We start from the raw sequence: 13,109 nt of genomic DNA, 5'->3' as shown, positions 1-13,109 counted from the left end.
CAAACGAATAATTGTAGAGGAAATCAAAACGTAACTAATTTTGCATGGACATTTGTACTAAAACGTGGAACGCATAGGAAGGACTGGCTTCCAATAATTTACAAAGGACAAGTCCCAATATTCTGTTGATGCACATTAGTTTAGGAAGGACCAGGAAGCACAATAATTTAATTAGGATGGACTGGTCCCAAAATTCTGTGGAAGCACAATAATTAAGGGTGGCCCGGTCCCAAAATTCTTTGGAAACAGGTATGAATAGTCATATTTGGGGTGTACGGTGATGTTAATGTCAATTTGAGTCACCATTCGAAGGAGAAAAGAAAGGAATCTAGCGAAAAGAAAATGTGCATAACTAAGATGTTTGTCGAGTCTCTTAACTAAGATGTTTGTTGAGTCTCTTATTCTTTAACAAAAGAATCTAATAGCTCATTTTAAGAATATCAATTAAGGAAAAATCCACTTTTCGTCCTTAAATTTTGAGTTAGGCACACATCTCGTTCCCAAACTTTTAGACACATCACATTTAGTACATGAATTAATTATTTTGGACCACATTTAGACCAAAAACGATAAAATATTCAACTTGGATGGAGAAGATTGGCGTGACTGTTAATTTTGATTGAGAAATTATTTTTACTTAACAACCGTATGCCAAACACGTGACTTTCTCCATCCAAATTAAGCAATTTACTATTTTTGGACTAAATGTGGCAAAATATAATTAATTCATATATTAAATATGGTGCATCTAAAAGTTTGGGAATGAAATGTGTCCCTAACTCAAAATTTAGGGAGAAAAAGTGGATTTTTCCTCTCATCAATTACTTCTTCACTGAATTTGATTATCAACGAGATCATGTACATGCTGTATTCCAGGCAATGGTGATTTCTGAACACGTCCGAAAACATTTTGAACCCAAATTTAGAGTACTAAACTAAAATCGTGTTCTTTTGTCCTCTCAGGAGGTATATATCACTGTGGTCCTCTCAGGAGGTACCCTTATCGATACCTATATACATGTGGTACATAATCAACAATATGAAAGAATCATTTGAAATCTAGCAAATCATGCAAGCAAGAATTTAATGTCGTCTTCTTACGTGTTTAATGTAATACAACTTGACGGTTCAGTTTTTATGTATTGATTGCTTGATTAATGTTGATATGGATACATATCTAACTCGGGCCCTCACAACGAATTAGTTTGGATAGCAAATTATGTACACAAAATTATCTGTTTGCATCATAAATATATTTTTAATTATATTTTTATCTCACTGGCATCACATCAAAAAAGTGCTGTATTATTTTTTAAAAATATTATCGCAAATAATCTCCTATCCAAACAGAGTCACATCGGCCAAAATGGAATATATTTTCATTGAAAAGTGCTACACTATTTTTTTTTTGAAAAAATTATTTCAAATAATCACCTATCCCGACACAGTTGCATTGGTCTAAATGAAGCATATTTTCGTTGGATGAGAGGCCAGTTGAGGTCCTAAATCTCTTATCCAAACACAGTCTACGGACATAACGTGGCCAATTGAGGTCCTAAATTCATGCAAAACTATCTACGGGCAAATCTATCATTTTAGCTTGATTCCCATTAAAAGAATCCAAACTCCCTACTTTTGACTTCGGACAAAATTTTACTCCATCCTTGAATATCAAATCTTTCACCAATTATATAGCAAATTTTCCCTTATAATTATCCGAACTATATAAAAAAAAAAAAGATTTCCCTTGAAAAAAAATATTTGCAGGCCGCATTGACCAAAGTTACCATTGAATTGTTTTTGTGAATAAAATAGTCCATTTTTTATGGTGTAAACTTAAAAAGTTTAAAATCAAGATGAGTGATTTAAAATTCTTTGGAAGTACAATATTTAGGATGGTCTGGTCCCAAAATTCTATGAAACAAGGGGTAAGAATAGTCACATTCGCGGGGTAAGTTGGCGTTGGTGTCAATTTGAGGGACTCGTGCCAGTCCAATAATTACAAAGGACTTTTTGTTCAGGTAATTTACGAAGTACTGGTCCCAAAATTATGTTGAATCACAATAATTTAGGACGGACAAGGAATTACAATGATTTAATTAGGATGGACTGGTCCCAAAATTCTATGAAACAATGTAAGAATAATCACATTTGTGGGGTACGATGATGTTAGTGTCAAATTGAGGGACTCCACGCACGGATCGGAATGATGTAACACTTTTTGAACACTTTTGTAACTTTATGTGAATTACTTGTAAAATTTTATAACAAGACACACAATTATTATGTACGGGATCTATATGAACAATAATAAAATATCACACTACTGTTGTAAGTTTGCACAAGTAATTAAGAAGCAATTATAACTTGTTTAAAAAGTATTATACTGTTTTGAACGGTTGTCAGTGCATGCCCCGCGTCCCAATTTGAATCACTACTTGCAGGGACTGGCTGTGGGCGGCCACCAAATGGTGATGCATATGTAGTCTTCAATTGAGTTTGTAAGAATGTATTTATCTTGTAACATGTCAAGCCGCACATATGTATTTTGACAGAATTTCAGGGTTAATCTTCCTATACACAGTTCAACTAAAGTCAATCTATTGATAGATAAAGAAACAAAAAGTAAACTGATGGCTACGGACATAATCAAGAAAAGCCAAGCCATATATCAGTTTAGACAGCAAGTTTTGGTGCTGTTCTATCTAATACACAGTCTAATTTTGACAGGCATGCAAGTGACTAATTTTGCATGGGAATTCTACTGAAGAACGGAATGTATGGAAAGGACTGGTCCCAATAATTGACGAAGGACTGGTGCACAATAATTTAGGATGGACATGGATTGCATCGTAAACATATTTCTCAAGTACTTTTTTTATTTTTCTATCTTTCTTTGTATTTCATATACATCATATTACAGAAAGTGTTACAGTGTTTTTTCAAAATATTTATTCCAAATATTCATCTATACAAACACATTCAATAATTTTGGATGGACTCGGAAGCACAATAATTTAGGATGGACTAATCCGACAATTCCGTGGAAGCACAATAAGCAGAATATTTGCACCTAGTAGCTGGATATACTCTCACTCTTTACACTTCTCAGTCATTTCAATCGGAATCCGCCATTTCAAATCGAAGCAAAACTTTTGGAAGACAAGGAATCATGGCAATCATGGCTATTCTCTTTTGTGGTATGTACAATTTTATTCTTTTGTATGCGAGTTAAAACCTGACTATTCATCCGATCTATTTAAAAAAAAAAAAAACAGTTTCGAGCAGTTTTCAAAAATTAAAAGGAATTTGGTTTGCATATGATTTAAAATGATTTTGATACTGAAAATAGGAATGATTCTTCTGGGAGCAAATGTGGAAGTCAAGGCTGTTAGGCCTGTGCTTGTCAGGCCCGGGGCAGTCAGGCCTTGCCCATTGAATTGCATGGGGCCGACCGTGTACCAGATCTGTAATGGAACGAAGACCTACACATCTTGCACCAATTGTTGCTTCTCCGACGGCTGCACTGTTTACTTTATTGGTGGATTTTCAATAGATTGTAAATGGCCTTATGCAACACTAGGCATTGGACCCCGCGGCTGTCGCGGGGTGCCCATATTATGTAGTGTAACAGTGTCAATTGATGATTTATTTGTGAAGAAGATGTTTGGGTATGAAATAGGTTCAGAGTATAAAAGCAAAAAGCATGCGTTTTTTTTATATACATCCTAAATGGAGAGTGCAGCTTGGTACAAAAGTTAGTTGCAATTTTTACAAAACAAAATTCTAACGAGCTGCCTTGGTTGTTGAACAAAAAGTGTAGTTCTTACTTTTACATTTGACTGTAATGTAAAGTGTTTAGTCTAGTTTTTGATGTTTTGTGAGTTGAGAGAAATCTGGCTCAAGATTGCGCTTGACGGATGATGACATTTCTGCTAAGAGTGAGGTTGAAGAGGCAGGTATTTCAGTGACATTTGTGTCTGAAACAGTTTCCTCGGCTGTATTGCTAAGTGCAGATGTTGGTCCTGTTAGCAGTGTTGGTGGCGTGGTCTGAGCGAGCTGATCAGAGAGAGTTTCACCTGCTGATTCTTCTGGGATGAATGCTGTTAAAAAGTAGAGTGGCATGTATTGTCTCTGAGGTGGCCAGTATGATCTGACTTCGCAAAGTAGTGTTTGCCTCTGTAATTCTTCATTGATGCGCTGAATGGGAATTGGATCTTGCTGTAATATATATTCATAGTAAATGTTAAAAAGCTATGAATATGCATGTATTATATATTACCTTTCTATGAAGGTAAGTTCAATTCAGTACCTTAAGGTATCTTTCGTAGATTTCTAAACCAGTGAATCCAAGTAATGTTTCTGCATGCTTGTCCTCTGCTGTGATTGATAGGAAACCAGTATCATCCGTGATATTGAGTTGGACTTTGGCTCTGTTGAAGTATTAGGAACAGAGAGTTTAAAATTTTTACTTGGCAAAAAAATTGTAATTACTGTACAGATATATCAAATCGAACACTTACTTTGGTCTTGGAATTTTGTTTTTGGAATCACAAAAGTTACAATCAAATTCCACATCCATCAAAGCGCCAGTAGACTTGTTGCAAGTAGGACAAGTAGGAGAGAAAAAGCGTTGGTTGAGATTCACTATTAATGGCATTCCCTTGATCCAGAAATGTTTCATCTGTTGTCGTAGGAGTTTGAAATGATAATGCATAAGTTTCTAAAGGATAAGGGAAATATTTAAGAATGTAAAAAGGGAATACAAATATGTGTTATATGAAATCTTGATATACTGGAGGTGTAATGAGTATGAGAGAAATAAATATAATGATAGATGAGAGATATTGTGAAGTTATAGGAACAATGTGGATCAGGCATTAAAATGCAACTTGACTGAGAAATGAGGTGTACCTGTGGTGTGGAAGAAATGATCTGTGAGATTGGCCGTATTTGGGTTTGAAGTGGTGCAACTGGCTGCTGCTTGTCCTTTTCATATAATTTCTCGTTGATGACTTTGTGAATGTATGATCTGTTCTCATCGATCCTGTAATATAGGCTAAGAGTTAGAATATTGACTTATATCGATATTTTTTTATGGGTAGATCAATCTTAGTGCTAGAGGGTGCTGTAATTATTCATACCAGATTTTCATTGTGGCTGCTTGCTGAAGTGGGGGATCAAGAACTATGGTAGTATTCGGTCTTGTGGTGATATCAATTGCTTCAATAATCCAGGTAAATGAGTATGTGAAAAGTAAAAATTAATAATGTATTGAGTCAATGTATATAGATGAGCATCTGATAAGAAAAATATATGTTTGTTTGGGCCATAGAGGATTTACCATGAAATGCTGTGATCTTTGGCCTGATAATCAGTATCACTGGATGTGTGTGAATCATGTTCATCAGTTGAATTCCTTCAATATAGACGAATGGCTCCCACATGGTGAAAATCATTGGTCTGCATCTGCACCAATAATATATATGATAATCTTAATGAAGGTAAATATATATACAGGAATATATGCATTTTTAATATATGATATCTGTTTAGATGAGTATAAAATTCCAAAAAAAATTAAATGGAAATCATACTCTGGGTTTACAGCAACAAATCTCCGAATTGTTCGAGGTCCTCTAGCAGTTGGTATGATTGTTTCTGGGAATCCTTGTATAATAGCGCAGAGGATATCTGCAGTGAAATATTGAGTAAGTGAAATATAATTTGTGTAACATAGTTAATGTGAAAATATATAGTCTATTTATATGTAATTGTAAGTTGAGGAAGGGAAGCACTACTAAATCTATCAACATCACTATTTTTGTATTTGTCAAGCTGCCAGAATGAAGTAATGGGGAAATGATCTTCAAATTGTATTTCTTTTGCGTTGGTTGCTGCTTTAATGAAGGTGGCCTTTGTTACTGTGAGTTGATATGGCAGGGATCCAGCTTGATTTCTTGCATCTGTTATGGGGGATATACCGGCATTGCCAATATAATATGCATGATATAATTGAAGCTTGTTGTCTGCATGGCTCACATCTCTATTGAATGCAATGGCTTGAATTGTTTCATTCTGGAAAAAAGAGCAGTGAGTTACATTCACGAAGTAGTTAATTAGAAGAATCAAAGATAATAGGTATGAGAAATGGTGTATACCAGTCAGATGGCAAAAGACATAAGCAAGTCTATGATAAAAGATACAAGCCGTTTATAAGAGAGAGGAAATAGTATAAGTGTTTTACCTTTTCATTTGTAAACATGAAACGCTGGAACAAAGAGCCTTGGTCTTTTGCAGGGAATATATTTGATTTTTCAATCACAATGATCTTGATCATCCCATCCTGAGATTTTTCTGTTAGATCACTAATTGGTGTGCATCTGTCGTCCATATCTGTAGTATAACATAAAAAGGTTTACAGCTGTTGAATAGATTAACTTATAGAAGCAGACAGGAGGCATACACATAATTATATAATATAACCATGCAGATAATTATTACTCAAGTATCAGCAGCAGCAGCTAGGATTTCATGATAAACAATATTTCGAGTATAACTGCTTTCTGTAGAATGGACAGTAACGGGTCTTAGCAAGATCTTCACATTTGCTGAGGTTTTTGCTCTAGACAATGCAACATATAATTGTCCATGTGAAAACACAGGTTCCTTTAAGTATATTCCAACAAAATCAAGTGTTTGTCCCTGTGACTTGTTGATTGTCATAGCAAAGCATAATGAAATTGGAAACTGAGTTCGTTTGAAGGGTATTGGATAAGATTCATCATTCGAACTGTGCAATGGAATACGAGGAATGAAAACATGCTTGCCAATATGAATACCAACTGAAATTTCAGCATGTATTACATTCTTATCAAAATTTAAACAAATGAGACGTGTTCCATTGCATAAACCTTGTGCAGGGTTAAGATTTCTAAGAAGGATTACTGGGCACATTGGTTTCAAAATTAGTTCATGTGGGGGCAATCCAGGAGGCTGAATGGAATTTAAGAAATCTCCATGATCAACTTGTTTTGTTGGATCAAGCGTTTGATCAAAACTGATGTATCTGGTTTCTTGTCCTGGAAATCTTTGAATCAAAATTTGATTGACTTCTTGAACAGTCTCATTTGTTGTACTCAAAATAGCTCTGTTAGTAACTGCAGAGCTGCTGGTTAAAAACTCAAACAAGGATGGATACACAGTATTTATTAGAAGGTTTAATGAGGTTGTATCATCAATAAAAGGTATAAGCATTGAAGATGGAAACTTGATTTTGTTATCTAGGATAGTTGGCTCTGTTCCATCTCCTATTTTCAACAAGAAATCAGAAAATGAGGGATCTGACCGTGCTCTCATATTTTCAGTGAGTCGGATCTTTTCCAGATGAGGCCACAGGTAAGAATTGACAAGGGATGCAGAGATGTAATCTTCTCGTTGCCCTTTTCTAACCACCGGCAAAGTTTGCCGAAAGTCTCCACCAAAAACAATTACTTTTCCACCAAAGATAGAGTCAGAATTGAGCAAATCTTTCAATAATCTGTCAAAGGATTCAATGGCATATTTTTTGGCCATTGCTGCTTCATCCCAGATTATTAGCCGTGCAAGTTGAATTAATTTACCGATGGCACTTTGTTTGGAAATGTTGCAGGTGCTGTTAATTTCTTGCTGAAGAGGTATCTTAAAACGAGAATGGGCAGTCCGACCTCCAGGAAGAATTGATGCTGCAGCTCCAGATGTTGCTGTTGCCAAGGCAATATGTCCCCTTGATCTAACAGTTGCAAGCAAAGCCTTATATAAAAAGGACTTCCCAGTGCCTCCAGGTCCGTCAATGAAGAATGCAGCTGGAACATTGGCATCGACTTTTTGCATTATTTTGTTAAATGTACCTCTTTGAGCATGATTGAGTATCGATGAAGCTGCTAAATCTTCTTCAGAAATAGGAATTGTGTATTCTGCTTCAATTTCTTTTGTGATAGCAGCGAAAGGCATTGTTGAAGTTAATTGTGAGAAGCCAAAATCTGCTATATTCTTTCCCATTATTTGTAAATATTCATCAATAAGATGAAGAACCTTTGCTTTTGTTTGTTCTTCTGATAGGAATGACTGATTTGCTATGTCTTCTAATAGGTAGTCATAAAATTTGTCCCAAAGGTTTTTTGGATTGCTCGGTGGACAATATATCAAAATAACAGCAAACAGTTGCCTGAGAGATGATGGCATCTTGTATAGCGCGGCTTCTGATAGACATTGCTCCGCTCCATTGTCAATCTGTAATAATCCTCGAATTTCTGCAGCTCTTTTGAATGAACAAGCAATGAATCCATTTACTGTTTTGAGGTCAGTAAAGGATTTTGGTCTTCGAACATGCATCAGCAGCATTCTAAGATAATATCTCTCGCCTTCTATTGGATGCGCTGTGGTCACACGTCCAATGACTTGTCCACGTTTTCGAGCATACCAGATTCTATTATCTTCATCCCAGACAAAATATTGAGGAAACTCCTTATATAATAAATTGAGATCTTCAGCTTGCTTATTTGTTCGATTCATAGCAAAGAATTCTGTAAGCATTGTTCGGTGAAGTCTTTCATCTTCAATCACATCTTGCAATGGTCTATCTTCATGGAAGGACAGTGGCTGATAATCTTGTAGATGTAAATGGAGAACAATAACAGCTGGATTAATGACACTGAGATCGAAAGCGAAGATTCTCCACATAGCTTCTGGGGCACAGATCTATCGAGCAGACTGGAAATTCTTGATTTCATCAACAATTTTGTCTGCTTGTTCTGCATTCAACTGATATATAACTTGGTCATGACCCTTGTATATATATTTATATATATTTTTTACAGCTTCGATAGCAGAACAAACTTCAACGTTGATGTGGCAATCATATTTTGCTAAAAGATATGCATTATAAGGGATAACCCAACGATTGTCTAACTGATGATCTCTGATCATGACACTGTTTCCATCATCACGCCTTCTATACAATGGATATGAGCTTTTTCCATGCTTGGTGAAGTCACAAAAATCTTTCGGATAGTTGTTTTTGCATTTTTTATTTTGTCGCATACAAGGGCTATTTGGGTTCAGAGAGCCGCACGGACCATGAAGCATATGCTTTACGACAAGAGAGAATAGATATGGTGATCTGATTCTATCTGGCAACTCTGCAGAGACAATTCGATCATATTCTTCTGGAGAGTACATTTTCCACTTGTCTTTAAGGATGATCAAAAAGTGAGCGTGCGGTAGACCTCGTTTTTGAAACTCAATGACGTATGTATATGCTGCTATTTGTCCAAAAATATGCTTTTTCAATAGGTCTTCCTTCAACTGTTCTATTTTTGCACGGAAGACACGAGCAATCAAGTCAGGTCTATTCTGAGTTTCATCATTTTCCCCCAAATGCTGTTTGATTTCGGGCCACGATGGATTGCAGGTGATAGTAAGGAAAATATCAGGTTTTCCGTAGCGTTGCACCAATGCCATTGCATCCATGTACCTGCGACGCATATCTCTTGGGCCACCTATAAAGCTTGCTGGCAAAATGATGCGTTTGCCAACATTTGCGCCATTTGTTTCACCATTTGCGGTAGTGTCTAACAATCCTTGATATGTTTCTGTTCTTAATTTGTGTTGTCTGCTTCTGTAGAATTCCAATCTTGAAGTCTCCAGTTTTACATATGTATCAACAGAGTATTGCTGCAGAAGACGATTAATATGCAGAAGATTGGACTGATCCCCATTCCTAATTTGAAACTTGTATGCATAGTATTCTCAGCATGAAACAGTTGGCCTGCGTTTTTTTTTTTGCTTGACAGCTGCAGTAATAATAAAAATTTAAAGACTTTAAGAAGAAGATTTTCAAATGATAAAATGATTGAACAAAGATATATGGTCATACCTTTCTCTTCTGCATCGATAATTTGATCGATATTAGTACATTGATGAAGAGGCAGTAAATTTTCTTCACTGCAAGTCTGATCAGGTCGGTCTAATATATCAGCTTTGGTTTTTCGTAGAATTCCTGGATGCCAACCTGTTTCGCCTCGAGCATATATAAGAGGGTACTGCAATGCATCATAACATCCATAGTATTGCTTAACTATTTTCTTATTGCCTGTTTTTGTCGAAATTTCGATGTTTCTCGAAGTCTGAGTGTCATTCAGATCATTTTCAGACCAAATGGCTGCAACTTGAGATACTGTAGGTGTGTTGTAGACACGTTGGTCGAAGCCTGGGTCAGATTTTAGAAATATCCGATATCTGTCTAAATCCTGAAGTTCTGCTAAGCTTCGAATAAAAGCAGAATACGGATTTTCATGGAGTATTGACCTAAGCTGTTCTACAATAGACTCTCTGAATTTGCTTGAGATAGCCATTCTATTTGCTAATTCATGTTCTGTATCATAAAAATAAAGCTGCAAGTTCGATGCCTTTTCATCTTCAGAAGGGACTAATGAGTTAATAAAATGGTATATCTGTCCTTGCACTCTAAACGTATAAATACCATGATTCCTCTTACTGAGTTCTTTATTGTAATGGACCCCCAAAGATGTAAAAGCAAACATGTTGTTATAACTCCTAATGCATTGTCTAAACTCTTTTGATTCAGGAGTGTTTGCTTTATAAAGCTGTACTAATTTATCAGGCATTTTGGTTGGTGCTAATCTGATTTCTCCAGAAGCACAGCAAAATCGAGGTGGCTCCATGTAAAATCGCTTAGCATGACAGTGAATACAATCTGGAACAGATGGCAATATACTTGGCTCTGATTGTATCTGCTGTATGAGCGGTATATTTCTTGGACGTCGATATTTGGTTATATTAAAAATGCAAGTGTATTTTCTAGTATGCGTAGGATATAGAATATAGGAGGGGAATCCAAAATTTGATCAGATACCCGCTCGAACTCTTGAGGATGTTGCTATATCAAATCCTTCCTTGATGGCAGATGATGAGGCTGAAAATTCAAAGTTTGGAATGCAAACTGAATATTTTTTGGAGAAATGAACTGATTGAGAGAGCTAGCATGTTTCTCTGATTTCACAGTGATAGTCAATGGGTGAAAGAGGGATATTACTGCTACCTGAATGAGAAGCAAGAGGAAATTGATGTACATGAACATGCGATGAAGCTGGATGAAAGAGGCTCTGTGAAACTGAATCATCATTTATAGGCGAACAAACTATATGAATAAAAGATTAGCACAATGATTACATTTGATATAGCTCAGGAGAAAAAGAAGACAAAGCTAAGACCATATATGAATAAGAGAAGAATAATACATGAATCAATGGCAGAGACAGCTGATGTAGATGGAATATCTGTTTTATCTGAAAGCGAAAACACAGGCAAATCCAAACAGAAACAACCGACTGTATGTTTAGGCGGCAAATCATCATGAATAGGAACATCAAAAAGGTTGTGCTCAGTTGTTTCAGGAATAGTAGTCTGTGTTTCTGCATTTTGGCTTCTTTTACGCTGAACTATTTTCTTGATATGTCTTTCACGATCACGGCGACTTTTTTCTAAACGATATTCATCCTCTGATGAAAATTTACGCTTGCGACCCATATGCAATTGCAGCTAAAACCAATAGAATTCTGTTATCCATAATGTGCAACAATAATAATGACAAACCATCTGGAGTTTGTTCAAGCAAGCAGAATAAGTGTGCATGAGAAAGATGATTGCTATTCAATAGGCAAAGAAATAACAAACATGATTTGCAAGATAAAAAACAACAAAGTAGAATAGACTACATAGTAAGCAGATGAGAAGCAATTAAGTGAAGAAAGGATTGCTTTACCTGAACAATAAACGTCGAATAGGATGGTGGAAAACTGGGGCGTATTGAATGAACTGCTATGATCATGGAAAAAGGACACATAGTGAGCATGAGCAAAATACACAAAAAAGGAAAAAGTAAGCAGATTTTTTAAATTTGGTAATAGTTTATGGAGTGACCTAACGCAAGAAAATTCAGAGTTAATGCAGACAAAAAAGCTGCAAGAAAGAAAAATAATTCTGTGCGAAGTAGTAAGTTTTTTGGCAAAAATCATTGAAGTAGCTAACAGAAGACAAGTCAGAGTCCATGCAAACTAAAAACTTGCAACAAAGAAATGGAAATGATGGGGAAAAGAAAATGATAGAAGCATAACTTGAAGCATACAAAACAAAAATAAGCAAACACAGTGAAAGAGCAAAAAGTTCACCGAAGGAAGAACGTAATAAACAGCTATATTAGGCGCAAAAGTGGAGAAATACAGTAAAGGAAAACAAGCAGCACCTGATTGAAGCAAGCGAGAACGAGGAAATTGGAAACAAAAATCACCAAAAGCTGGCACAAGATCGAGGCTTAACAGAAAGACGCAGGACAAAAGAGAAACATCTCTAAAACATTATCATAGTTGCTGGTATGCACGTAGAGGAAGTCAAAGCAAAGAAACCGATGGTGGAAAAGCTAATGTAGATATAGCACACAGAGTGCTTAACTATACAAAGAGCCTGTGCTTTGGTAAAAGCAAGCACATGCATGCATTAAATCCACGTAATGATTGCAAGTCCACTATGATAAAAGAATCAAACAAAGCAAGCATATCTATATCTATAATCACCGAACGAACCAAATATAGCTGTAATGCGTAAGCTAGAAGCACGTAAGATGAAGTTTGACCCAATGTAATCTGCAAGGTGTAATCTGTAAGCATGCAACACGTAAGGCAAAATTTGACTGTGTAATTTGTAAGCATGCAACACGTAAGGCAAAGTTTGAGAGTCAAAGGAGAATTGCGCCACGTAATGTGGAAGTAACAGACAAGAACCACGTAAGATCTAATGAGTAGTTTTAATTTAATAATCGAAAGAGTTTAATTTAATGGATTTAATAAGGCAGACAACTAATTATCATTTTGTATTGAGCACATATATGTTATGACATTCAATTTTATAGCTAACAATAGCTAACAAATTTTATCAATCTTATCTAAAAACACAATAGCTTTAATTGAATAATTGAGTAGTTTTAATTGAATAATCGAGAGAGGTTGAGCTCAATCTTATAGCTAATAATAGCTAACAAATTTTATCAATCT

The 13,109-nt window shown here is 35.8% G+C and overlaps 2 protein-coding genes across 8 annotated transcripts; both read right to left on the bottom strand.

The window, feature by feature from the left end:
- Positions 1 to 3,692: 3,692 nt before the first annotated feature.
- LOC140013831 (replication protein A 70 kDa DNA-binding subunit B-like) lies at positions 3,693 to 12,591 on the bottom strand. 7 transcript variants are annotated; one of them, XM_072064011.1, is made up of 14 exons: positions 12,305 to 12,591; positions 11,301 to 11,877; positions 11,102 to 11,200; positions 9,917 to 10,975; positions 7,349 to 9,833; positions 6,248 to 6,396; positions 5,802 to 6,078; positions 5,598 to 5,694; positions 5,345 to 5,469; positions 5,145 to 5,223; positions 4,915 to 5,047; positions 4,524 to 4,684; positions 4,313 to 4,433; positions 3,693 to 4,221 (listed from the first exon to the last, which is right to left on the bottom strand). In XM_072064011.1, the coding sequence occupies exons 6-14, from the start codon at positions 6,392 to 6,394 to the stop codon at positions 3,859 to 3,861; spliced, it is 1,503 nt and encodes a 500-aa protein (XP_071920112.1). In that variant the 5' UTR covers positions 6,395 to 6,396; positions 7,349 to 9,833; positions 9,917 to 10,975; positions 11,102 to 11,200; positions 11,301 to 11,877; positions 12,305 to 12,591; the 3' UTR covers positions 3,693 to 3,858. The 7 variants fall into 7 exon arrangements, with proteins under 7 accessions (XP_071920112.1, XP_071920113.1, XP_071920115.1 ...); XM_072064012.1 differs by having other exon boundaries at positions 9,917 to 11,601; positions 11,825 to 11,880; XM_072064014.1 differs by lacking the exon at positions 11,102 to 11,200 and having other exon boundaries at positions 9,917 to 10,051; positions 11,825 to 11,880.
- On the bottom strand, positions 6,505 to 8,721 carry LOC113706012 (uncharacterized). The gene has a single exon (XM_027227910.2). The coding sequence runs from the start codon at positions 8,719 to 8,721 to the stop codon at positions 6,505 to 6,507; it is 2,217 nt and encodes a 738-aa protein (XP_027083711.2).
- Positions 12,592 to 13,109: the final 518 nt, after the last annotated feature.

This window comes from Coffea arabica, chromosome 8c (assembly GCF_036785885.1).
Source record: "Coffea arabica cultivar ET-39 chromosome 8c, Coffea Arabica ET-39 HiFi, whole genome shotgun sequence".
Taxonomy (NCBI): Eukaryota; Viridiplantae; Streptophyta; class Magnoliopsida; order Gentianales; family Rubiaceae; genus Coffea; species Coffea arabica.
This window is presented reverse-complemented; position numbering and strand designations above follow the sequence as displayed.

Coding starts and splice junctions, on each gene's coding strand:
- LOC140013831 (XM_072064012.1), bottom strand. CDS start 6,394: ATGGACGACAGATGCACACCAATTAGTGATCTAACAGAAAAATCTCAG. Junction 5,224..5,344: donor AAAGATCACAGCATTTCATG/GTAAATCCTCTA, acceptor GGATTATTGAAG/CAATTGATATCACCACAAGA. Junction 5,048..5,144: donor GCAGCCACAATGAAAATCTG/GTATGAATAATT, acceptor CCTATATTACAG/GATCGATGAGAACAGATCAT.
- LOC113706012 (XM_027227910.2), bottom strand. CDS start 8,721: ATGTGGAGAATCTTCGCTTTCGATCTCAGTGTCATTAATCCAGCTGTT.